Genomic DNA, 24,328 nt, shown 5'->3' with positions numbered 1-24,328 from the left:
AACTGAAAAAGAATAAGGGTAAATCATGAAAAGTGCCACTTTCTCCCTGTCCTCCATTTTGGATGGAGAGGTTTTGGTAACTAGGTGCTACTCAGTTACACCTGTTGCTGGACCTCAGGAGAGGGTCCAGGCTAGAGAGACCACCTTAGGGTCCTGAGCCTGCAGATGTAATTGAAGGTATGTGAATGACTTGTAAAGTGTACGCCAATTTATGATGACTTGAGTGTTCTCTGTATTTCCTCTTTCCTCAGGCTCCTGTTTCATTTCCTGAAAACAGTGCATTAAGCAGCATGAGTTCTACAACCTTTTGGAGCCTTTCCCATCTTTTTCTCTACTTTCCCCACCTGCTGGGACATATAATTACAATGGCTCAGTGGCCTCTTTGCTTGGCATTTTCTGTTACATAGGAATTATGTATTTGATAGATTTTTCAACTTTATCTGTACATTTACTTTTTTCCCAGAAGGAGAACTTCTGGACTGTGATGGGAAATCAGAATCCAGTCCTGAACGGGAAGCGGTGGACGATGAAACTAAGGGAGTCGAAGGAACAGACGGTGTGAAAAAGAGAAAAAGGAAACCGTACAGACCAGGTATAGTCCTGAGCTAGACATTTTAATGTAATCAAAACTTAATTAAAAAAAATACAGTATTGAGGGCTTCAATTATAATTAAATAATCAAGATGAGATGTAAGATGAGATGTAGATACTTAACTCTCTGAAACTTGAATGTAGATATCAAAGGACTGAATTACTTCAGTATGCTTTTAGGTGGGAGATTCCTTAGGTCAAGTATGTGAATACTTCACAATATATCATTATTTTAATCCCTTATCCTAAATGTTGTCCATGTTATTAAATGCTTTACTACATTGGCTTTTATTTATACTTGGACTTTAAAGCCATTTATTTTTTCCTTAATGTGTACTTCTGTAATTCTTTTACTTTTCAGCATTCATTCTGACATTCTTTATGTACTTAAAACTTATTTCAGGGCAGCCCGGGTGGCTCAGTGGTTTAGTGCCGCCTTCAGCCCAGGGTGTGATCCTAGAGACCCGGGATCAAGTCCCACGTTGGGCTCTCTGCATGGAGTCTGCTTCTCCCTCCACCTGTGTCTCTGCCCCCACCCCTCTCATGAATAAATAAATAAATAAAATCTTTGAAAAAAAAAATAAAACTTATTTCAGTGTGTAGGAGCCGGTAAATGTACAACTAGAAGGTGATATGACAGGGTTATTGTGCCTTCTCAAATTTGTAGTTCAGTTAACATATGACTGATAAAATGCTCTCTTATTTCCTCCCTGCCTGAGAGGTGGAGGGAGAAGCTGTGTTGCTTGTCAAATTTTATTTGCCTTACTAGAAAAAGTTACTGAACTGGTCACAATGCAGAACTGGTAGGCTTTCTTTAGGCAGTTTATTAATATCTATTTACCAATCACTGAGACATTAAATGGAATCAGTTCAGTCTTTATTCTTACGACTGCTTATATTTTATTGCTAAGTGTGTTCTAAGTGCCTTTTGATGTACAAGGATAAACTTTCTCACTGTTGTTTGTATTCTGCAAGACCTTTAATGTAACCTTCCTAAAGATAGGCCACATCTATCACAAGGGCCTAGATTAGTTTCATCCAAGTCACTCTATGAAAATCATTTCATTTCTTCCTCATTATGAGGCTTATAACTACACAAACTTTTTTAGACACTGCAAACTCCTTCTAGGAGCTTATATTTATTGTGGCTTTTCTCTCTTTGCCTTAGTGGAGGTCATCCTTGTGACTGAGGGACTCATTAGGTCACAAAGTATGTTAGCTGTATCCTCTGACAAAAACTGTTAGTGTTGACTATATATCAGGCACTATTCTATGTCATTTAACCCTTACAATATGTGTATGAGGAGGTGAGATACTAGATGCAATGCCTGTTACAACACTGAGGGAACTGAAGCATTAAAAGTTAAGTAACTTGCCCGAAGTCAGGTAGTCACCAGAATTAGGCTTTGGCACCAGATTCTGTGCTTTTAACCACAGAGCTATATGTGTCTCATGTCCAGGACATGTTACCCCTGAAGTCATACTGATTTTGTTTGGATCATCTTGTTTCATTTATATCTTGTATATCTATTCTCCCACATCTAATGTATAAGCAATTTGAATGATAATACATGAAGTTACTTAAGATTTGTTAAACAAGTATAATTTACTGTAATATTTATTCTGACACTGTTGAGAAGAAGCAATGCAGTCATTCTTTCTGTACTATAATACAGTAATAATACAATATAATACAATAGTGATAAGGTAGGTGACAGTCAGTAGCTTTGACCTCTTTTAATTTGCTTCTTAATTTCCAGTCCCCTGTATCATGCATTAAAAAAAATGATTATTGATTTAAATTAGCCCATATTGAATTTGGGAAATGCCTCCAAACAGTTTCACCCTACTTACTGTGAAAATACAGGGAGAAATCAGTTATTTACCAAGTTACAAATGTGTTTTTTTGGATAGGTATTGGTGGATTTATGGTACGGCAAAGAAGTCGAACTGGGCAAGGGAAAACGAAAAGATCTGTCATCAGAAAAGATTCCTCAGGCTCTATTTCTGAGCAATTACCTAACAGAGATGATGGTATGGTACTGATTTTGTTTGATTTAACCCTCTTTTCTTGCTATTTGTATTGAAAAGAGCCATCCTAAATAATGCTGCAGTTATAACCTTGTTGCTTCTTATTGATCAAAGGATGTGAGTGTCTGTAGAGTTCATACCTCTAATACAGAAATTAAGTTTGATAAGGAAAGGTTTAAACCCAGTAGAGTATATTCCTCTGAGATTTTTTTAAACAACTTTGTTTTTCTTAAGTTAAATACAAACTGTGTAGGGACTGGATCACTTAGTTCTACCAGGTGCTTCCCAGTCATCTCACAAAAGGCCTTTCTTTGCCTGTCTCACCTCAGGAATAAAATTGGAGACTTTAGACTATTTTGTTGAAAGTGACAGGTACTCCCAACAGTTTTTACAAAATTATATAATGTTTTAGAAATACGTCTTACAATTAATGTTATATCATCCTTACATAGATCTTTAAAGAAAGCTAACTCATTCCTTAACTCACTGTTTGAGAATTGGTTCTATGAACACATTGTGTCGGTGTGGTCACAATCTGTATGTTTTATGTATTTTAAATGCTTTTTGTAGGATGTGAAGGAAAGAGATGTTTCCAACATGTGCTCTGATTAGAGTTCTTCCATTATTATGGGGTAGGGTTTTGACCTGTGAATTAATAAAAATTATGGATTGTGTTTTTGAAAGGAAGCACCAGATGGTTTTAAAGGAGTTTCTAATATGACTTAATGTTTGTAACCAGCCCTAAGAAATGCGATGTGTTAAATGAGACTCATTTTGTGTTTTCTGTCTTTCTCTATTTTGCCCTCTGATTTTAGTTCTGTTAGGTTAGTATTTTATCCCTTTATCCGTGGCATCCAGAGTCATCTCTTGATGGTTTATTGTATTATGCATTGTTTCCTTTTCTGAATTGCCTTTTTAGTATTTTAACACTTTCTAGTTTCTCCCAAAAGCTCATTCCTCCTAGTGTCAGTCCTGTTACTTCTTTATGAGTCTAAGTGATGCAGAGTATAAAATATGAAAGCCCAATGTGATTCTACTTTGTGTCTCTCCAGCCCCTCCTCCTAGTGCCTCGTTTCATTGTATTTATTGTGGGAGATACAGACATACACATAATACTTTTTTTTTTTTTTTTTTTTTTGGTAAATCATAAGCTCATATTCTTTAGAACGTTCTCTGAACTTTTTTTGAGGACTGAATTGAAGGTGGCTTCTTTCAGAGAAGGTCTGCATCTGTTTACTGTCAGGAATATGAGGTGCTACTACCCTGGGATTTCTTTAGCTTAAAGAATTTAGCTTAAATTCTTGCTTTGAAGTTCTTTGGTTCAACTGTGATATAAATTCACGTTTCTTACACATTAGGACAATACTGAGTTTATGAACTCTGAAGAAAGATTTTTCACTTTTTGCCTTTCTACCCAGCACCAAATTCCATGACAGGATGACAAGCAGTTTTCTTTGCTGTTGGTGGTGGGAAGGGGGAGGGGGACGGAAAGGTGAGGGAAGGTAGGGCCTGGGGGGGTGAGTTTCTTGTTAAAACACCTTTGAGGGATCCCTGGGTGGCGCAGCGGTTTAGCGCCTGCCTTTGGCCCAGGGTGCGATCCTGAAGACCCGGGATCGAATCCCACGTCAGGCTCCCTGCATGGAGCCTGCTTCTCCCTCTGCCTGTGTCTCTGCCTCTCTCTCGTGCGCGCTCTCTCTCTGTGCGACTATCATAAAAAAAAAATTAAACCACCTTTGAGCATGGAATCTCTCAGGGTCTCACCTTTTTAGAAGGCACTTCTGGGTTAATATCTCTGCCTTGCGTGGAGAGGCCTTAAACTGACTTCAAGTCCCCATTCTCACGAGGCTCTGAAAACTGGAGTTCAGGGTCACTGGATTTTAGCAGAATTTCAGAGTACTTTACTTAGTTCTTGGCTTATTTCTTTCCCTGGTTCCTGTTTTACCTTGATTTTTGATCTTTGAGGATTATTTATTTTCTGGTAGATTAGTATACATTTAAAAAGATTGTCTAAAAAAGGTTTATGTGGGGTGGGGCGGGTCCTGGGATCGAGTCCCACATTGGGCTCCCCGCAGGGGAGCTCTGCCTATGTCTCTACCTCTCTCCACGTGTCTCATAAATAGATCTTTAAAAAAAAAGTTTATGCACCATTTGTAGTTCTCAGAAGAGTCAATCCATTTACGTACTCTGGCCACAAAGTGCCCACATTGGTTTTCAGAAGGGATGTGCTGTTTGCCTTGGGAGTCTGAGCCTGTCCTTTGATTGCTCACCCATTTGCTTTGAGTAGTGTATTTAATCCTTTGCTAATTTCATAGATCAAAATTTTGTTTTCTTTCCATTCTTCTAATTGATTTTAAGATTGAGCATTCATAGCATATTTGTAAATAGTAATATATTATTACAACATACATGTACTACAAAAACCTAATTTGCAATAAATTCCTGAACTTGTAAATTGCTAATTGAAGAATACACATTTTTTAAAAAGACTTTTGTTGGATATGCCTGATAAACTCTACATAAAAGGTTGTTCCTGCTAAATAGCCCTTAATAGTATACAAGTAGCCATTTCCTCCATACTCATGAGCATTGCATATTTTCATTATTGCAATTTTTAACATGATGTCGATACTCAGATAATTTTCTGCTTTGCGAGTAAGGAAATACTTGTGAAGGGATAATAGTAAACACATATTAAATAGACCTGCAATGAATTTTTTATGATACTTAAAACTTACTAATAAACTTGCTTTGATATCTTTTTGTGAAAAAGCTTGTCAAGTCATGCTGTATGCCTTAAGCTTACACAGTATTGTATGTCAATTATATTTCAATAAACTGGAAAGAAAAAAAAAGCTTGTTTGTTTATATGGATTTGGGTATATGTTGATAAGCTATAAAGTTACTTTGGGTGGATTTGTCTGAAAATTTTAAATACTACATATTTATAAATGTGACTGTTGTTTCAGGCTGGAGTGAGCACTTACCAGATACTTTAGTTGATGAATCTGTTTCTGTTACTGAAAACACTGAAAAAATAAAGAAGAGATACCGAAAACGGAAAAATAAGCTTGAAGAAACTTTCCCTGCCTATTTACAAGTAATTTTTTGCTTTACATTTTATTATGTAGTTGATTAACCAAAAAAAAAAAAAAAAAGTAATGTATTGAGTTTTGAAAAATCGGTTTTGTTATTTTTGTTAATGTTTTACTTGTTTTTAATTCATTATTATAATTACCATTTTTACCTTTCAGAAGCCCATAAAAATTAACATTTACTTTTTTTGTGCTTTAATGCTTTTCATAACGTTCTTTTTTACCCCAGTTTTTCACTTCTAAATGTAAGACATACAAGAACATTTTGAACTGGGAAAAGCTCATTCTTCTAAATGAATGAGCAGTTGCACCTGTGTGCTCCCCAAACCCATGTCCCATGGACAGCTCCCTTTACCAGTACAGGTTAGAATAATTATATTCACTGAATAAAAATGGCTTTTTAGCTGCAAGTTATAGCTTTAGTATTTGTTTATCGCTTTTAGAAGCCAGTAATCCAAAGCTTTAAGTAGAACTGTTTTTTGCTTTCTAAAATATACCTCAAAAAAAAATCCTTCAATATGAAGAATTTGTTTAATATGTGTAGGTTGCATGAAAATAGAACTCTTTCTAGCTCATCTGTAAGTATGAAGTCACTTAAGAGTTCTAAGCCATTTGATGATGTACTGGAAAAGGCATCCTGTTACAGATAGGAATGGGGTAGTCCTCTGTCTTCAGGTGTGGAAGTGGAATTGGAAGAGACTGTCAGTGAGTGTCCATCTGGTTTATTCTTCCCATGGAACAGCCTACATTATTTAATTTACTATTTTTTTACCTTAACTTTCCAATTGACTCTTTATAGTTTAACTGGTTTTAAAATACATTTCCATTCAGCTAATATCCAGCTGCTTCAATTTTCTTTTGTTGGCAATTAGAAGTATAAGAATCAAATACTCATTTGAGTGAAAAGTCTGTGCTTAATAAAATTTTTAAGTTTTATTTTCCCCGGATTCCCTTCAGATACCCATTCATCTTAACTGTGTACCGTTTTTTTTTTTTTTTTTTTTTTGTTAAACATATAATAGTTAATTGGTTGAGAGATAGGGCCCCCCCTTGTTTAGATTATCTTTCATCACTTCCTTTTTGTTTCTTCTCATCCCCTTCCCCTTCCTTTAAATAATCCTTTCTTGAGAATATTTAATAGATAACATGCTTCTGCTCCTATTGATCTAAAGCCTTCTTTAGCTGTTTATGAACATACGATAACTGACCATTTCATACTTTGAAAAAGAGCCTTTAAAAGTAATGGGTCTGATTTCCTAATTACTGCTATAATCTTAATGTGTTGAGCTGGATTGTTTCCTCTGGTGTACATCAGTAATACCTTTCTTCAGGCAGGGGGATGTGAAGAAAACCTTTGTAATGGTGCTATTGGACATCTGGTGGTAGCAGTTGTATTGCCCCCATTGATTGAGGAAATATATAGTGATGAAAACCCACAGGAATTCAGTAGCCATTTTCCAGTTTTTATTAATCTCAACAGTGTCGAGATAAACTATAAGTAATTAATCTACCCCGTAGAAATATTTATGTGGTCTCCTAAGACCTAGTGCTGCTATGTGACCTTAGGGAACCCTGTTAGTACATTTAAAATCTCCAGTTCATTCTGGGAGTCACATTATCAAATTAGAAACCATGTGGAGCCTTTCCTTTTTATAAAGTTAATAAAAAGCCATCAAGTTAATAAGAATATTACTTTCTGATAAATAGCACTGAAGTCTTCATGAGCCATTTAAAGAAAAAAATTCTTGCTAATCATAGTCTCAGATTTATACCAAAGGCATGAAATAAATGATCCCTGAAGTTCTGGAATGCTCTGCTGTTCAGTATGTTTCCTCATGATAAAAGCATCACTCTTGTGAGAAACAGACCATCCTCTACCCAGTGCACTAACTTTCCTGGTTTTCACATTTCTTTTTTATAGTAAAACAGCTTGTTCATTTAAAAAATGTGAACATTTCAAACCTACTGGACTTCACATACCTCTTTCTCTTATCCCTTTGCAGAAGTTAGCATTGTTAACAGTTTGATATTTATCCTTTCAGAACTTGTTTAATTATTTTTGCATAGTGAGAGTAGTTTTTATTTGATGTATCTGATGTTTTGCTGGACATATCACTCAACTCGCTTTCTTTTGATGTATTTTAGAGCTTTTCTTTGACAGCATAGCTCTACATCCTTTTAAAAAATTGATGTGTTTGATAGTTTGGGTGTCAATAATTTGTTTAGTCATAATGCCTTTTGACAGACATTGAAGCTGCTTTCTCTGTTGGTATTATAAAAAATGGTGCAGCGAACCTTTTCTGTGTATGTATCTTTGATGAGAGTGTGTTAAATGTTCAGTTTCTGCAAAATTGTCCTCTATAAAGGATCCTTTTTTCCCAGACTACTGTACAGGATTGTTGGATTGAAGTGAGATTGCTGGGGGGGGGGGGGTGCTCCCAGGGGGGTGCTCCCAAGGGCTTCCTTTTGTCCTCCTAATTGATCCTTGAGAAGTTTTGGAGAGATCTTCCAGTTGTAAGGAACTCAGCTTGAAACATGGGTCTCAGGTCTCCAGGTAGAGGAAGTATATTGAAATGGAGAAATGTTAATATGAGTAAGTGAATTAAAAGCCCAAAGCCTTTAATAGTAGTAAATTTTGTGCACATAGTATGGTTCAAATGACTATAAAAACCCACTTTCAGATTTATAGCATGTAAAAATAAAAAAGATTTATAGCATGTTAAGTCTTTAATGTGGTTATGTGAATCAATATGAGGTTACTAAATCTACCTGAAGTATGTAAATATTAAAGCTGTAGATCAAACCCTTGTGCTATTCTCTGCAGGTAATCTATAAATATTAATATTCATGGAGCTTTAATTTTTCTTATAATACAAATTAAGGTGCCAAGAGTATTATAAATTAATCAATTTTTTAAATTTAATTATAGCCTAATTGCCTGGAATTACTGGATTATTGCAGTTTCTAGAAACACATTTGACATAATTGTGTGGCTTTATTTACATTATTTTATTTGTCTCTAGTAAAACTACAAAAAAAATCTTTTAAAATAAGGGGATATCTGTATAAAACAAATGACAGGTTATTTCTATATTATACATATATTTCTATATTCAATTTCTGTATTCTTGAATACCAAGTTTTTGTATTATTTCTGCCGCCTTGTCAAAAATGGCAGAATTACCTGTTAACGTTTTAGAATTTTATAACTAAATCAATCATTTTCATATGTGCTTATCTTTAGGAAGCTTTCTTTGGAAAAGATCTTCTAGATACAAGTAGACAAAACAAGCTAAGTTTAGATAATCTTTCGGAAGATACAGCTCACCTTTCATATAAAACAAACATGAACACAAATTTCTTGGATCCTTCCTTAGATCCACTACTTAGTTCATCTTCAACTCCAGCAAAACCTGGACCTCACGGTATGTGGAATAATTTACAGATGCGTTTTTTATCATAATGACATTTGTATTCCTTGTAATTAAACCTTTGATATGCTTTAGTTTGGTCTCCTATGCGTTTTAAAAATTGACCTCATTAAAGTATAATATGCATTCAGTACATTCAGTACATTCAGTAAATGCAGCTACTTGAAGTGGACAGGTAGATAAGATTTGGCAAAAAAAGATTATACCTATGTAACTATCACCAAAATCAAGAGTTGCAAAGGAGAACGTTCAGTGTTAGAATGTGCAAAGGATAATGTAAGAGGGTATAATTTCACCATAGTCGGTAAATAATAAGTGTAATAATCGATTTAAGTGAGATTTTTGTTAATTACGTAACCTAAAGAAATTCAAATGAAAGGGAAAAAGTGCTGTGCCTGAGGACTGGCTGACTATGTTAACATAATGAAATAGGTTATGTTAGATCAGTTTCTTACTACTGATAGTTTGGGCTAGGTAGATCTTTGTTGGAAAGAGGCCCTGTGGTGCAGCATATCTGTCCTTATTTTGTGATGATCATAACTGTCTCCAGATACTGGACTCCCCTGCAAAACTGCCCCTGGTTGGGAACCACTGCCCTAGATACAGTGAGTAAGGGGACGATTTAGAGGCAGGCAAAAGCATGAGAACTTCTATTTATAAAGTAACAATGTCAACAAGGCTCTCGAGTTTAACTAGTTCAGTATGTATGAGTTGTTATCACAGAGTTTCTTCCCCACTTTCTAGGTTTTAATCTCACTATAAGTTAATGTTATCTGACAAGCTTCCTTTTTGCCATTGATGACATTTTTTTTACTCTGTTAATTTTATAAACTCAGTTTGGAAAAATAGTCTTAAAGGGACCATTTACTGAGAGATAACTTTTGATGTATTACAGCTCCATTAACTTGGCATTACCCTGGATTGATATATAGGCTTTTATTTTAACTTCTTGAAATAATTGGTAGTTTTACTCCCTCTTTTACACATAGGAGATGTCCAGTCTTTCTTATTGTTAGCAATGCGGAAGTTAAAGCACTGATCTAAAGGCCATGTTTTTTTGTTTATCTGAACAGATCATTTTACTTTTACTTGCATTCTGTTGTTTTAAGTGCTTACCTGCTCTTGTCCATGTCAATATATTGTTAATATATAGCGAAAGACTTGTGGATCCTTCAAAGAGTATCTTACTGTGAAGGATATCTTACTGGGAAAATTTTGACTAGCTATTTAAAAACTTAACTAGAACTTACTTGCACTTAAGTTTTTATGAGGAAGAGAACTGAAGTTGGACAGAAGGCATATTGTGGCAGGAAAAAACATCGATAAGTTCACAAAATACTGAGAATGGTTCAGTGATAAGCTAGAATGTGGAGGACTAGAATAGCACCCGTCCTCAAACCCAGACTAAATGGGACAATGCCTGCCGCTGAAGGACCCTGGCCTTTCTTTCTTTTCTTTCTTTCTTTTTTTTTTTTTTAAGATTTTATTTATTTATTCGTGAGAGACACAGAGAGAGAGAGAGAGAGAGAGAGAGAGAGAGAGAGAGAGAGAGAGAGGCAGAAACACAGGCAGAGAGAGGAGAAGCAGACTCCATGCAGGGAGCCCGATGTGGGACTCGATCCCAGGACTCCAGGATCATGCCCTGAGCCAAAGGCAGATGCTCAACCACTGAGCCACCCAGGCATCCCAGACCCTGGCCTTTGTAATGGAGACTTAGAAGTAGGAGCTTGTTGTATGTCATTCAGTACAGTCCATCACATCAGTTCTAATGATTTGTTGGTAAGAAGATAGAAAAATCCCTTTCTTTAAGTAGGGGTGAACTTTTAAAACATGGTTTTTGAAAAAAATGTAATTTATGTTGTAGAGTTCTGTTCTTTAATACACACATACACGCAATTCCTGAAAGAATTCAGAATATTTTTCCTTCAGGTGTCAAGAGAATACACTATTGAAGTAATTTTATTTCTCTACAAACTTTACAAATATTTAGGCATTTAATTTACTTTCGTGTTTGGTTTGAAAAATTATTAGCTTCTGTATGAATTCTGTTTGAGAAGTATGTGTTTAGTGGGACAAGACTGTGTCTTACAGGGAATTTTGATCTGGGATCTTAGAAGTATTTTGTGTCCCTTCCCCCCCTTTCAAAGTAAAAACACAGTTGACATGGGTTAAAAAGTGCAGATGTTCTTAACCTAAATGACTAATATAATATATTAAAGCTAGCCTATTGTCTTATTGTAAGTCCAGAAACCAACTTTGGAGTCCTCCTTAATTCTTTATTATCTTACACTGCACACCGGGATACATCCACAAATTTGTCTCTGCCTTCAAAATGTATCCTAAAGTCAACCATGTCTTATCTCCACTCTCCCTCCTGCTGTCCCCACTTCTCACTTAGACTACAGCAGCTGCCTCTGGACCAGTCCAGCCCCCTCCCCCCTCCGCCCGCGGGGGGGCGGGGGGGGGCGTGCTGCCAACACTTCCCACACCCACCTCCCCCAGTCTTTTCTACACATGGGAGCCACTGCTTTCCCTTTAAAATATCACTCAAATCCCCTTCTAGCCATCAACCTTCTAACAAGTTCCCATTCTGCTATTTCAGAGTGAAGCTCAGTCTTCACCATGACTTATAAAACCATACGTAATCTCACTTAGTTACCTTTTATTTCCTACCACTCCTTCCCTTCATTAATATAGTCAACCACACTTGCCATACTTGGCAAAAAAACCTTTTCCATCTGCTTTTCCCTTTGCGTGGAGTGTTCTCTCCATCTTTATGCATATTACTCCCTTACTTCATTTACATTTGTCCTTGGTCACATCCTTCAAAAGATCTTCCCTGACCACTTTATCTAATACTTTATCATCTCCACATCTTATTCTTAATCCTTTGTCCTTACTGTTATCTTTATAGGCTTATACTGCTGTCATTTATTTGCTAACTCCCTCTGAAACAGTAAGCAAAGGAGGCATGCACTTTGTTTTGTTTATTCTGAATTCCTAGTGGGCTGGAACAATGCCTGTTAACATAATCCATAGACATAATTCTGTGGGTACCGAAATATTTTTTTTAATAAATAAGTGAATAATTGATATTAAGATCAAAGTTGGAAGTAGGCATCTAACTAGATAGTACCTACTATGTACTTTACAAGGAATTTCTAAATAATGCTTTTGACTTTGATATTTATCTTCTGTGTTTTATTTTCTAGATGTCACTTTTAGAGATGCCACTTTCTTAATGCATTTTTTTTTTTTTTGGTTTCTTATAGCATTCTATTTCACTTTTATTGCCTTTATTTCTCTTATTGATCTCTATTTTAAATTTATTTTATTAATAAAGTCACAAAGCAAAAAATAGTCTTAATTTTTAATGTTTAGTTTTTCAAAACATCGGTATATATTTTCTTTGAAAAATTCCTTATTTGAGAAGTAATAATCTTAATTTAGGATTCTAGCACTTAACTCAGCACCTGCTGTAGTCTGGATGTTTAGTGAATGGTTGAATGAGTGGGCGTGTTTTAGAACTTAATGTCTAGGACAATATTGAGACTTTAAAAATATACTTGCTATGCTTAGGTACGACTGATGATCCCTTAGCTGATATTTCTGAAGTCTTAAACACAGATGATGACATTCTTGGAATAATTTCAGATGACCTTGCAAAATCAGTTGATCATTCAGGTATATATGTCTATATTTGTCTGGTGTCTGTTTTTATGATGCGATGAGAGGTATATGTGTGTGTGGAACAAGTTTAGTCTTTTCTCTGAAACTGAAAGAAAGTTTGTTTTGGCTTTGTCAAAGAACTCATCATTTTATTTGATCTACCTCAGCTTTTCTGCTTTAGGAGAGGAAATAGCAAGTTAATTTCTGTTGTCTTTCTAATTGCATCAAACTTAAGGCAAGGCTTGTCACCCTGACAGTCTTGCTGTGTCTTGTTTCTTCTTTTGTTTGCATTGCCCCTCACTTCCCGCTCCTGTGGTAATCATCCATTTTATTTGGTTTGGGTCTTGTAGGTCTTGATTTATGCACTTTCCAGGTTGAGAGCTCACCTTTTCCATTTGGTAAGAAACTGAGCAATGGATGATGGCTGACTAGAAGTAGTCTTTTTTATAGTGATTTCAGCTGAAACATCCTGTAGGTGCATGCATATTGTTAGAGTGCTAATTTGTCACTAATCCATACTTGCTTTTCCCTTTGTGCGTGCAGCTAAAGCATGGTACAACTGTGCTGTGCTTTGGATGACTTTATTAGTAGTTCTCTCTCTCTTTCTTTTTTTTAATGAATGGTTTTATTCTTCTTAATATGTAATTTATAATATTACCCAAATGTTATAGAGTTAGTTCCTAATATAAGATCGTGTAAAGGCAGACTCTTACTTTTTAATAGTAATATTGAGAGAGCATGATAAAGTAGATAATAGATCACTTTTAAATGTGATTTTTGCCTAAAAACCAATTTGTATGAAATAAACCATGTTATATTATAAACGTAATCTATATCTTGTTTTGTTAATACAGAATATTTCCAAAATATGATCTGTAGTTGAAATTATTCACAGGATAATGTTTACTAAATATTGAGAATTTTAGAGCGTTTCATTAATTTATGTGGAAGTCTGTCCCTCTTGTGTCACATACTACAGAAATAGCTGAGCTATACATTTGAAACCACTATTTTCCATTATATATTGAATACTGTATATTGAATCTTATAGATTATCATATTAATGATGTAGTGCTTATTTGTTTGTGGGGGTTTAGAAGCAGGTATGTTCTATTCCTTAGGAAATGTATTTACTTGGATTAAAATATAATTTTAAGTGGCACCTAAGTTTACAAATATATTGTCCCTGATTTTTACTCATTGACTATTCAAATTGATATAAGAACCATGATTAATTTAGAATTACATACTTTTCATTGCCCTGTTTTAATCATGTTGTATATTAATGCAGGTAAATAGTGTGATACATTTTACGTAAATATTCAGAATTCACTTTTAGTCTCTTTACTTTGCTCCTATAGCTGGAATAGATATTGGTCCTGTCACCGATGATCCATCGTCTTTGCCTCAGTCAAGTGTCAATCCAAGTTCACGACCATTAAGTGAAGAGCAGCTAGATGGAATCCTCAGTCCCGAGCTAGACAAAATGGTCACAGATGGTAAAATATTTGCCCTACATCTAGGCTTTCTAAAAGACATGAGTAAATATGATTTTCAAAGATTTCTGCATGCTTCTTTATAATTTAACTTCTCTTCTGATCATTTCTGTGTCAAATGCTATTTTGTGTCAGTACGTTGAAATGGTAGTTAATACTTGTGTTTCTTTATTTTATCCTAGGAGCAATTCTTGGAAAGTTATATAAAATTCCAGGTATTTGTGTTCTATATTTCGAGTTTATGAAAATGGCATTCCATAATCTTTGGCTCTCCTAGTATTTTGTTTTATTCTTACTGTCACTGTACTTTTGCCCCACAGAGCTTGGAGGGAAGGATGTTGAAGACTTGTTCACAGCTGTGCTCAGTCCTACAGCCACACAGCCGCCCCCACCCCCAACGCCACAGCTACTGCCCATGCACAGTCAGGGTATGTCACCTCTAGAAAAGTTTCGTAAGTACGCTTGTGCAGTGTATGTGCCTTTGCTAAAGCAAGTCAGCCTTGTCCCTTAGAAACAATGTGTACAAACTGATGGGAGAAAACCCTCTTTTGTGGCAATAGAACAATCCTAATTTGATTTATCTCAGCCACTGACCTATCTCCCTGAAATTCTCCAGTCGTCTGTGATCCACTTTGTGGCCAGAGTTCTTTTGCCTCACTTCCCTGGCAGTGGAGAGAACAGTGCCTGCCCGCTACCCTTCACCAGTCTGGCTCCCTTTCACTCAGCCTTTCCTGCACACGTGTTTGGAGAATACTGCCCCCACCTAAGTGCCCAGTCTCAGCTTCACTGTCATTTCCTGAATGATTAGTAGATCACCACCTGTATACCCAGCCCCGTCTTTCCATTGTGGTGGGTGGCACAAATATAGATGTCTGTTTGGGTAGTTACAGTTTCCTCTTTAGATTGTAAGCTCCTGGATGGCTAGGTTCATATCCATCCCCATCACTGTATCCTCTGCCACTGAGTGTGTGCTCAGCACATCCTTCCAGAGTAAATCCCTGATCTTTCTCCACCATGAACTTCAAATCTCTAATTTTGTAGAAATCTGTCTACTTTGATCAGTTTTCCCCTACATGCTGGTAACTAGTTGCCAGATAAAATAATTTTAAGGCTTTAATTCTCCATGTTTCTGGAGAGCTGAAATTGGATAACCTAGATTTAAAATGTGTGGAGATAGGTGAGGAGACAGCACCGCAGGTGTGGGAATCTCCCATGGGAGGGCTGGGGGAGTGGAGTCCTGTGGGGTGGTGTAGATCTTTGGTGATTTGAGCATAGGGTCATATCTCTATATCCTGTCGTCACTGCTTCATGATGATATACTGAATTAAGTAATTTAATGATACTTTTATAAACCCTTACACTGTTTTTGTAGAAGTGCTGAAATGTGTAAATAATGTTATCTTTACTACTAATTTTGTGTATAGATGAAATATGTCATAATATCCATAATTAAAATAGTTACTGCCAGTTTAGCCTCTAAACATAAATTTACCTTAATTTTTGTTAGACTAAACATGTGATTTACATTTGGATGAAATAGACTCATCATAAGTGCTTCTTATCTTAATTGTTCTCATATGCTTTCTTAATGATTAAGAATGCAACACTTCAGTATTTTTCCTCTTAATATATTTAAAAAAAACCCATCTCCATGTTTTCTGAAATAGAAAATACGTATTTTAGAAATCATATCAGTTTAAGATGGATTGTTTTTGAGAGAGAGAGAGCACATGAGGGAGGAGCAGACAGAGAATCTTAAGCAGCCTCCACACCCAGTGTAGAACGTGGGGCTCAGTCTCACAACCCTGAGATCATGATCTGAGCTTAAGTCAAGAACTGGATGCTTAACCAACTGAGCCACTCAGGCACCCAAAGATGCATTTTTGTTTGTTTGTTTTTAAGATGCATTTTTTAAAAAGATTTATTTATTTATTTTAGAGAGTGAATAAGATGGGGAGGGGAGAGAAAGAAAGGCAGATTCCACAGCCAGTGCAGAGCCTGATGCAGGGCTCCATCTCTTGACCCTGAGATCAGGACCCTAGTTAAAATCTATAGTCAGAGATTCAACTGACTGCACCCACCAGGCACCCCAAGATGTATTTTTTAATAAATGAGCTTACTGTCATTATTTAAATCCTTTCACAGTATAGACTCATTTTTGAAAGGTTTTAAGGGGATTTTTTTTTTTAAAGGGGATCCTTTTGTTAGGTGTAATACAAAGATGAGTGAGACTGCCTACCCAGAGGAGGTTGTGATCCTAGGATTGTAGACTTCCAGGCATACAGCTAGTTATGTATCATAGTACACCATGATTCAAGTAGATCCTTAAAAGTCATTAAGATTTCAGGTCCTAATAATTCTCACTTAAGGACAAAGCATGATGTCACACATGCAGTGACACATAGATCTTCAGTTATGGCAACTTAAAACATTTTCCAGAGCAAAGGAGGAAACTAAGTGGGTAGGTTTCGGGAGCAAAAGTAGAAAATGCCCGTTGGGTCTAGTTTCTATATAGATGGTTGTGAAAATAGGCAGTGGCTGTTGGCCTTTTCTTCTGCAGGTTGCTTAGAGCCATCCAAGATCTCACACAAGTGAAATAACCTGATGGGTTACAAATTTTGGCAAGGTAGCTCTGCTGTCAGTGTTAGAAATGAATTTGAGACAACAGGGGTTGTACTAATGATGGTCCTGTGGTTGGGACTAAGTGAAATTGGGTTCCCTGTAAATAGATCTGCAATACTAGGTGGAAGAAGCAATGGCTATGAGAGACAGCAATGCCAAAAGAGGTAGAACTCTGCTACTGAATGCATGTAAGGTACAAGGAAAAGTGGGAAACAAACTGAATTAGAGTCAGGCTTGCCTACAGGTAATCAGGCTAAAAACCAGAAACACAGAACAGAAGTCTGTGTGTGTGTTAGAGGGTAGTGGAGGTATGACATTTAGTTTTAGACCATTGTTAGTTAGAAATGGGACCTGCGGGCAACCTGCGTGGCTCAGTAGTTTAGCGCCACCTTCAGCCCACGGCCTGATCCTGGACTCCTGGGATGGAGTCCCATATCGGGCTCCCTGCACGGAGCCTGCTTCTCCCTCTGCCTGTGTCTGTCTGCCTCTTTCTCATGAATAAATAAAATCTTAAAAAAAAAAAATGGGACATGCACATTGTTCTGACTTAGAGCTATAAGTCTGCCTGTGAGACTTTAGGAATATATATAGGTGAAACTTTAGGAATTGCATGTGGAGTGACACTAGTTGGAGTTATGGGAAGGGTGAGATTTCTTAAGAGAGCACAGTAATGTAGAGTACAGAATCTTGAAGAACTCTTTAATAAATGTGATGAGTTACGTGCTTCACACATTCGGTTTATATTAGGTATCCAATTATATGTTCTTTTTTCCTTTTTAAGGGTTTGGTGAAAGTGAAAAAAAGAAGTGATGGAGACTGAGTAAGACGCATAGGATCTTAGAGATGAGGATTGTTAGAGATAGGTTACAAGGTCAGGTAGGACATGTAGGACGCATGTGTGAAAGATGTTTTACTGGGCAGTAAGATTATTGGTAGTCTTTAATAGAGTGACTTCAGTAGGAGTGGTCAAGGATGGATGCCAGAATGGAACATCAGCACAGTAATACAGAGTGTCAGAAAGTGGGGATGGGACATTCTAAGAAGATTGAGATACAGTAACTTAAAGTCACTTTAGCAGAAGGTTTAAGTGGAGTAACTTTTCTGTTACTACCATGATCATGCCTTGAAAAAGATGACTTTTATAAACTGGTATCATCAGGTTGAGGTGGAATGGTAGACGAGAAAGAGACACCCCTTCTTAATTAAAATAGTAATAAGAGAAAAGTGCTTTACATTTACTTCTGTGCCCTTCCACAAATTATTTAATCCCTGAATATTTTTTTTTTCTTAAAGATTTTTTATTTATTCATGAGAGACACAGAGAGAGGCAGAGACACAGGCAGAGAGAGGGAGAAGCAGTCTCCATGCAGGGAGCCTGACGTGGGACTCGATCCCGGGTCTCCAGGATCACGCCCTGGACTGAAGGCAGCGCTAAACCGTTGAGCCAGCAGGGCTGCCCTCCTCTGAGTCTTTGATTCAAAGGAGCTACATATAATAAACCATTTCCCAGATTGTTGCAAGGATCAAAGTGTTAATATACATAAAGCTTCCAGAACAGTGGTTGGCATAAAGTGAAGTGCTTAATAAGCTATTATTATGAAAGGTTTTGATATGGTCGTGTTTGGTTAAGATAGTGCTGATATGGATCACATTGTCATTACCTGTTGGTAATGACAGCTTTTGTTTATCCTAATTACATGAAATATATTTGACATTTTTCAGTCAAATCTCATATTCCTTAATGGGCTCTACTTTTCATTGAAATTGAAAATCGAGGTAACATTCTACTTGGAATAAAAGCAGAAATGTTGCTACTTAATCTCATCCTTGAAGTGAACATAGATGTCCTGAGACACTTGTCACGGTTCGTTCTGATCCAGTGGGCCCAGCTCTTCTGTGTAGTAGAATAAGCCCTAATTTGAAATCAGATAGCTCTTAGGAAGTCCTAGAGTTAAAATCCTGCAAACCCTCAGGCTCAATATCCTCACACAGGAGCTGAAGCTCTGTATACTCAGAACTTTTCCAAAGGATCTGGCTTAGGTAATAGGACATCATGCAGTGTAAAACATGTAGGGGAGACACTGCTACTGCTCTCAGTTATTATCTTTTTCCTAATGGCATGGCAAAGTCATTGTTAGGAGATCTCTGTCATTATACCAATATGGCCTGTATCAGCCATCCTGATAACTGTATTTCCATTTGTGTAATTGTTGTTGTTCTGGGTGTTGCAACAGATGCCATGTATTTATTACATCACGTTATGTCTCTAAGTTGGAGGAGGTTTTTGAAGATACAGAAAATTGTGCAGATAAGGGGAGTTGGCTATTCCTTAGTAGTTCAGATCAGTAGGGGAATCATAATAACCAAGGTTGGACTTATGTGCTTGAGGAGAGTTAGGGGAAAACCAAGGTTGGTCTTATTATAGTTTGCCACATGGCTGTTTAGGAAGAAGACGATCAGGTATTTGAAAGCTTGTGAATAAGCTGGAATGAGAGTTAAAATGTGTTTGGGGGCTGAAATGGCAAGCACAGTAATGAAAATGAAGCCCAAAACAAAATGTATGTAGTTTTAACAATAACCGTCTATTTGATAATGATAGATGAAATATTGCTTGTTCCTAACAATTTTAGAACACATACCACAATTTTAGAACACAAAAGAATCATGGATGGTTTTTTTGTATTAACAGCAACAAGAGTAAAATATAAAGAACCATCTGTTTGTAAATTTTGAATGAAGAAGAGAAAGAATATTTGATAAAATGTACCAGCATTTGCTGTGAGAATCCTTCTTTTGGTGGAGCTAATGTACTAGGTAGCTCACTGCATGGCAGGCACTGTGCTGAGAGCTCCACATACATTGTATCAATAACATTATGGAGTATCTTCGAGTATTATGAATAGAAATAGTTTGTTCATTATGTATAGAAATAGTTTGACTCTCCTAACAAGTAGCAAAAATGAAGCTTCAAGTTCAGGGCTGTCAAACTCTAAAATGCATGCTATCTGCAATATACTATGATGAAGTAGAGAGAAGTACAGAGATCATATTGCAAAATATTATAACCAGAAGTTACACTTCATACATTATTTTAGTTTAATACTGAAATAAAAATCTTACTTTCAAATAGTGCTAGAAATTTTTTAAAAATATTATAAACAAGCTGTTTTTTTAATTATTTATGAATAATATGCAAACTGAATTGTATTCTTCTTTAAAGATGTTTTTTCCCGGATGCCACTCATGAATGGCCTTATCGGACCCAGTCCTCATCTCCCACATAATTCTTTGCCTCCTGGAAGTGGATTGGGGACTTTCTCTGCCATAGCACAATCTCCTTACACTGATGCCAGGTATTAAAAGCTTTCGTTTTCCATGGAAACTTAAGTTACGCTGATTTTTCTTATATAAATATTAATTCATCTGTTTCAAGTTGCTGTGCACTATATAACTGTATATTACATATATTGGGATCTTTGCTAAAAATTACCTAAATTTTAGCTGTTTTGTAATAAGAAGAGGTCTTAATGAAATTGTACTCAACCATAGTATTCAGAAAGTAATTTTATGCTTATGATGTAAAGTTGTTTATTATTTCCCAGGGATAAAAATCCAGCATTTAATCCAATGGCTAGTGATGCTAATAGTGCTTGGACATCCTCAGCTCCCGCTGTGGAAGGAGAGAATGATACAATGTCAAATGCCCAGAGAAGTGCACTGAAGTGGGAGAAGGAAGAGGCTCTGGGTGAAATGGCAACGGTAGCACCGGTTCTCTACACAAACATTAACTTCCCCAACCTCAAGGAAGAATTCCCTGGTAATTCACAGATATAGTGTTGCTGTGTTACCAACTTCCCTGCATGTATAATGCCTGTTTGTTATTTGTTTTTGTTAACTGCAGTAGAAAGTCCATGTATCAACGGTCACTTTGGATTCTGTAGAATACTGGAAACATCTTGTATTTTCTTAGTCTTAGACCCTGTATCCATTTGCATATTTCCTAAAAATTCATTTTGGTTAATGAAATAATCTATTTTCCAACTCTTAGCAGTCTTCCTACATGTGGAACTCTACAAAAAAAAAAAAAAGAAAAGAAAAGAAAAAAGATTTCTAGGACAGAACAGAAACTAAACACTTAGTCCAAAGTATTGTTAGGCTAAATCTGACTTCATTCTAGGCATTGTTTCCGAGTAAGCTAACTCAGTAACGTTTCCCCTTCTCCTCAACTGTCTAGCCTATTTGAAAAAGTCAGCTGGTATAATGGTACCATTTTTTAAAATTCCGTTTAAAGAAAAAAAGATTTTATTTATTCATGAGAGACACAGTGAGGCAGAGACATAGGCAGAGGGAGAAGCAGGCTCCTGAAGGGGAGCCCGATGTGTGAGACTTGATCCCAGGACCCTGGGATCACGCCCTGAGCCGAGTGCAGACACTCAACCACTGAGCCACCCAGACGTCCCCATTTTTGAAAATTCTGATTAAGCAGAGGATGAACTATTTGGATTAATGGAAGGTCATTTATAGAATATTTGCAAGCGGACATTGGTTAATTATAGCGAATTCATTTGCAAGACAGACCAGGATGGGAGACGTCATTCATACTCAGTCTTAGAGTAGTTTCACTGCTGTCAGCATGTAGCTCTTAAATTACTAGGGGGTTACCCCAAAATGGAAATTCTTACAGATGACACCTGTCTTTTCAGGTGCCTTTTTATGGAAGACTATTCATTATGTATAGAAATAAATGCTACCTTATCCAACAGTAAGAATCAATGGTTAGGTACAGGGTTGTCTGTTAGAGGAATATACATACTCTTCAAATAACTGTTTTATCACACTTTCATTTGCTGTTCACAGATGAGCATATCTGGTTCTATTAAGTCTCTGTGTCAATGTAAATTTAGAGTAGAGCTATGATTTTTTTTAAGTAATTTTCTTTAATTTTATTATATGATCTAGAACCTCATGAAATTCCATGTTAAGGCTGTTGGTATGTCACCTGATTTCCATTTTCATTGATTGTTGTTTTTATAATGACCTAAGTCATTTCTACATTTATCATTGTTGATTTTACCCATATTTCATTTTGTTTGCTGTCCTGACACTGCATTTCAAAAAATGGCTTGAAATTGTTAGTTTTCCATATCTTTGTTGTGCACAAATGCTGGTGAGATGCTTCTTTATAGTTATGATTACTTCCTTTTGGTCAGATTAATAGACTTCTCTTGAATAGAGATGTTTTATAGAACTTTTAGCTTTGATTCTGATAACATCTCACATGGTTGAGGGAAGTGAAGTTTGGGTTCACTTTTTATTGGCTACTTAGCCCCTTTTATTTAAGTTTCCCCACTCTACAAGTGAGATTGTTAATGAGGCAACACTTCATTCAGCAAGTATTTGGCTTACTGTGTGCCTGGAACTTCATGCTATACAAATAACTTAGGGCTAACTTAGGGCTATTCATTTTATGAAAACACAGCCAGACTAAGTTGAGCTGCCAGCGCCACGTGGCAATGCATCCTGACCTCAGCTCCGTAAACGGTGTGCGCCATGCTTTTCTATTGCAGACTGGACTACTAGAGTGAAGCAGATCGCCAAGCTGTGGAGAAAAGCAAGCTCACAGGAAAGAGCGCCTTACGTGGTATTTACCAAACCTCTTCTATCATATTGTTAAACTTGATACCTGAACCTTCATTTTATTGTCTTAGGTTAATAAAAAGATTGTCCATTGAAGAAAACATTAATACTTGCACAACTAATAAACAGCTTTGTTTTTAATAGTGATTTCCTAATTCATCATGTCTTAAGGTAAAATGGTGTTTTTATAAGCTAGTTAATAGAGCTGGGATATTGAAGATTGAAATCAGTTATTTTAGGAGGATGTTTAATTCATTTCACTTCAGAAATCTGTCATCTCTGTGAAAGAGTGCTAAGTTTTGAGGCTGCATTAGTGTGCCTCAGTTTCTTCCACAACAAGCTCTTTCTGTGTTAAGATTAATGAGGAATCTTACGAATCTTGAGAGAGACCTATCTGGACACCTTTAAGGAGCTTTGGAAACATGAACTTTGTGACGAATTGTCAGGATATTTTGTATAAGTCACACAGTTTAGATGGTAAATTATTTTCTCCCAAAGAGCCAAATTAAGACTGTCAGCTGGATCCAAATCCCTGTTCCCATTTTAAAGCATATTAAATGGACATTATTGTTTTGAAAGATATATGTGGTTATTTTCCAACGTGGCCTTCGGTGCACAGATTGTCAGAGATAATGATTGCTTGGGTAAAGCAAAATAATTTTTTTGATGTGTTTAATGCCTTGTTTTGTTTCAGCTTGACAGTAGTAAGGTAACGACAAGATATTTTTAGTGTTTCTCAGTTTTCTTTAATGCTCAGCTTCAAATTCCAGATTTTAGATTTGATATTTTCCTTTTCTCTGATTTAGGGGAGAGGTTAATTTTTTCATTTTTAAAGTGTCTGTAAAGATTAGGGTTGAAAATAGATTACCTCTGGGTTCTCTAGTCTGGTTCAGACAGAGAGTTGGAAACCCGTCCTCCACTTGAGGTGACATGCATCAAAAACAGGAAATGGGGTAGTGTCCAGATGCTTTCACTTGAGAGTCTGGAAGTTCTAAAGGATACTGTTTCAGCTCTTCATCTATTTAACCCAACTTTTTCTTATAAAATTTTTCATAGTTTTACTTCATTTTTGTTTCTTGAAACGTGTTAACATCTGCTGGAAGATAATTTTCTTCTCCTTTTTTCAAAGCAAAAAGCCAGGGATAACAGAGCTGCTTTACGCATTAATAAAGTACAGATGTCAAATGATCCCCTGAAGAGGCAACAACAGCAAGATAGCATCGATCCTGGTTCCCGCATTGATTCGGACCTTTTTAAAGATCCATTAAAGCAAAGAGAATCAGAACATGAACAGGAATGGAAGTTTAGACAGGTATGTGGTTGTTTTTTGGCTTTTGTTTTTTTAAATAATTTACTTTTAAATTGCATTTTTACTTATTGAGAACAGTTTATGTCATTATTTTGGAAGATAATTCTTAGGAGAATATAAAAATGAGATTAAAAATAGACTTCCTGGGCAGCCCAGGTGGCTCAGCAGTTTAGTGCTGCCTTTGGCCCAGGGCCTGATCCTGGAGACCCAGGATCAAGTCCCATGTCGGGCTCCCTGTGTGGAGCCTGCTTCTCCCTCTGCCTGTGTCTCTCTGTCTCTCATGAATAAATAAGTAAAATCTTTAAAAAACAAACAAAAAATAGGCTTCCTTTCTCAGTAAACTATATGTAAGTTGATTTGGGAAGTTCATTGAAATATTAGAGACAGTATATTGCCCCAGGCATGAATGAGGTGTGCTGTGATGGATGGTCACGTCTCCTCTTCAGGAAT

At 36.5% G+C, this 24,328-nt stretch overlaps 1 protein-coding gene across 28 annotated transcripts in view; it reads left to right on the top strand.

Moving 5' to 3' along the window:
* KMT2C (lysine methyltransferase 2C) overlaps nt 1-24,328 on the top strand; it is a 284,827-nt gene that overhangs the window by 214,834 nt on the left and 45,665 nt on the right. For 14 of the 28 annotated variants that reach the window (XM_072763207.1, XM_025993763.2, XM_072763202.1 and 11 more), the window contains 13 exons: nt 464-592; nt 2,506-2,625; nt 5,589-5,719; nt 8,959-9,139; nt 12,725-12,829; nt 13,165-13,212; nt 14,176-14,313; nt 14,493-14,525; nt 14,631-14,762; nt 20,153-20,285; nt 20,535-20,749; nt 22,500-22,573; nt 23,699-23,881. In XM_072763207.1, coding sequence (XP_072619308.1) covers nt 464-592; nt 2,506-2,625; nt 5,589-5,719; nt 8,959-9,139; nt 12,725-12,829; nt 13,165-13,212; nt 14,176-14,313; nt 14,493-14,525; nt 14,631-14,762; nt 20,153-20,285; nt 20,535-20,749; nt 22,500-22,573; nt 23,699-23,881 — 1,622 coding nt within the window. The remainder of the gene's footprint in view (nt 1-463; nt 593-2,505; nt 2,626-5,588; nt 5,720-8,958; nt 9,140-12,724; nt 12,830-13,164; nt 13,213-14,175; nt 14,314-14,492; nt 14,526-14,630; nt 14,763-20,152; nt 20,286-20,534; nt 20,750-22,499; nt 22,574-23,698; nt 23,882-24,328) is intronic. The other 14 variants (XM_072763203.1, XM_072763205.1, XM_072763208.1 and 11 more) reach the window with 7 other exon arrangements.

The sequence above is a fragment of the Vulpes vulpes genome, chromosome 7 (genome assembly GCF_048418805.1).
Source record: "Vulpes vulpes isolate BD-2025 chromosome 7, VulVul3, whole genome shotgun sequence".
Classification (NCBI taxonomy): Eukaryota; Metazoa; Chordata; class Mammalia; order Carnivora; family Canidae; genus Vulpes; species Vulpes vulpes.
Note: the sequence above shows the minus strand (reverse complement) of the source record. Positions and strands in the feature narration are given on the sequence as shown.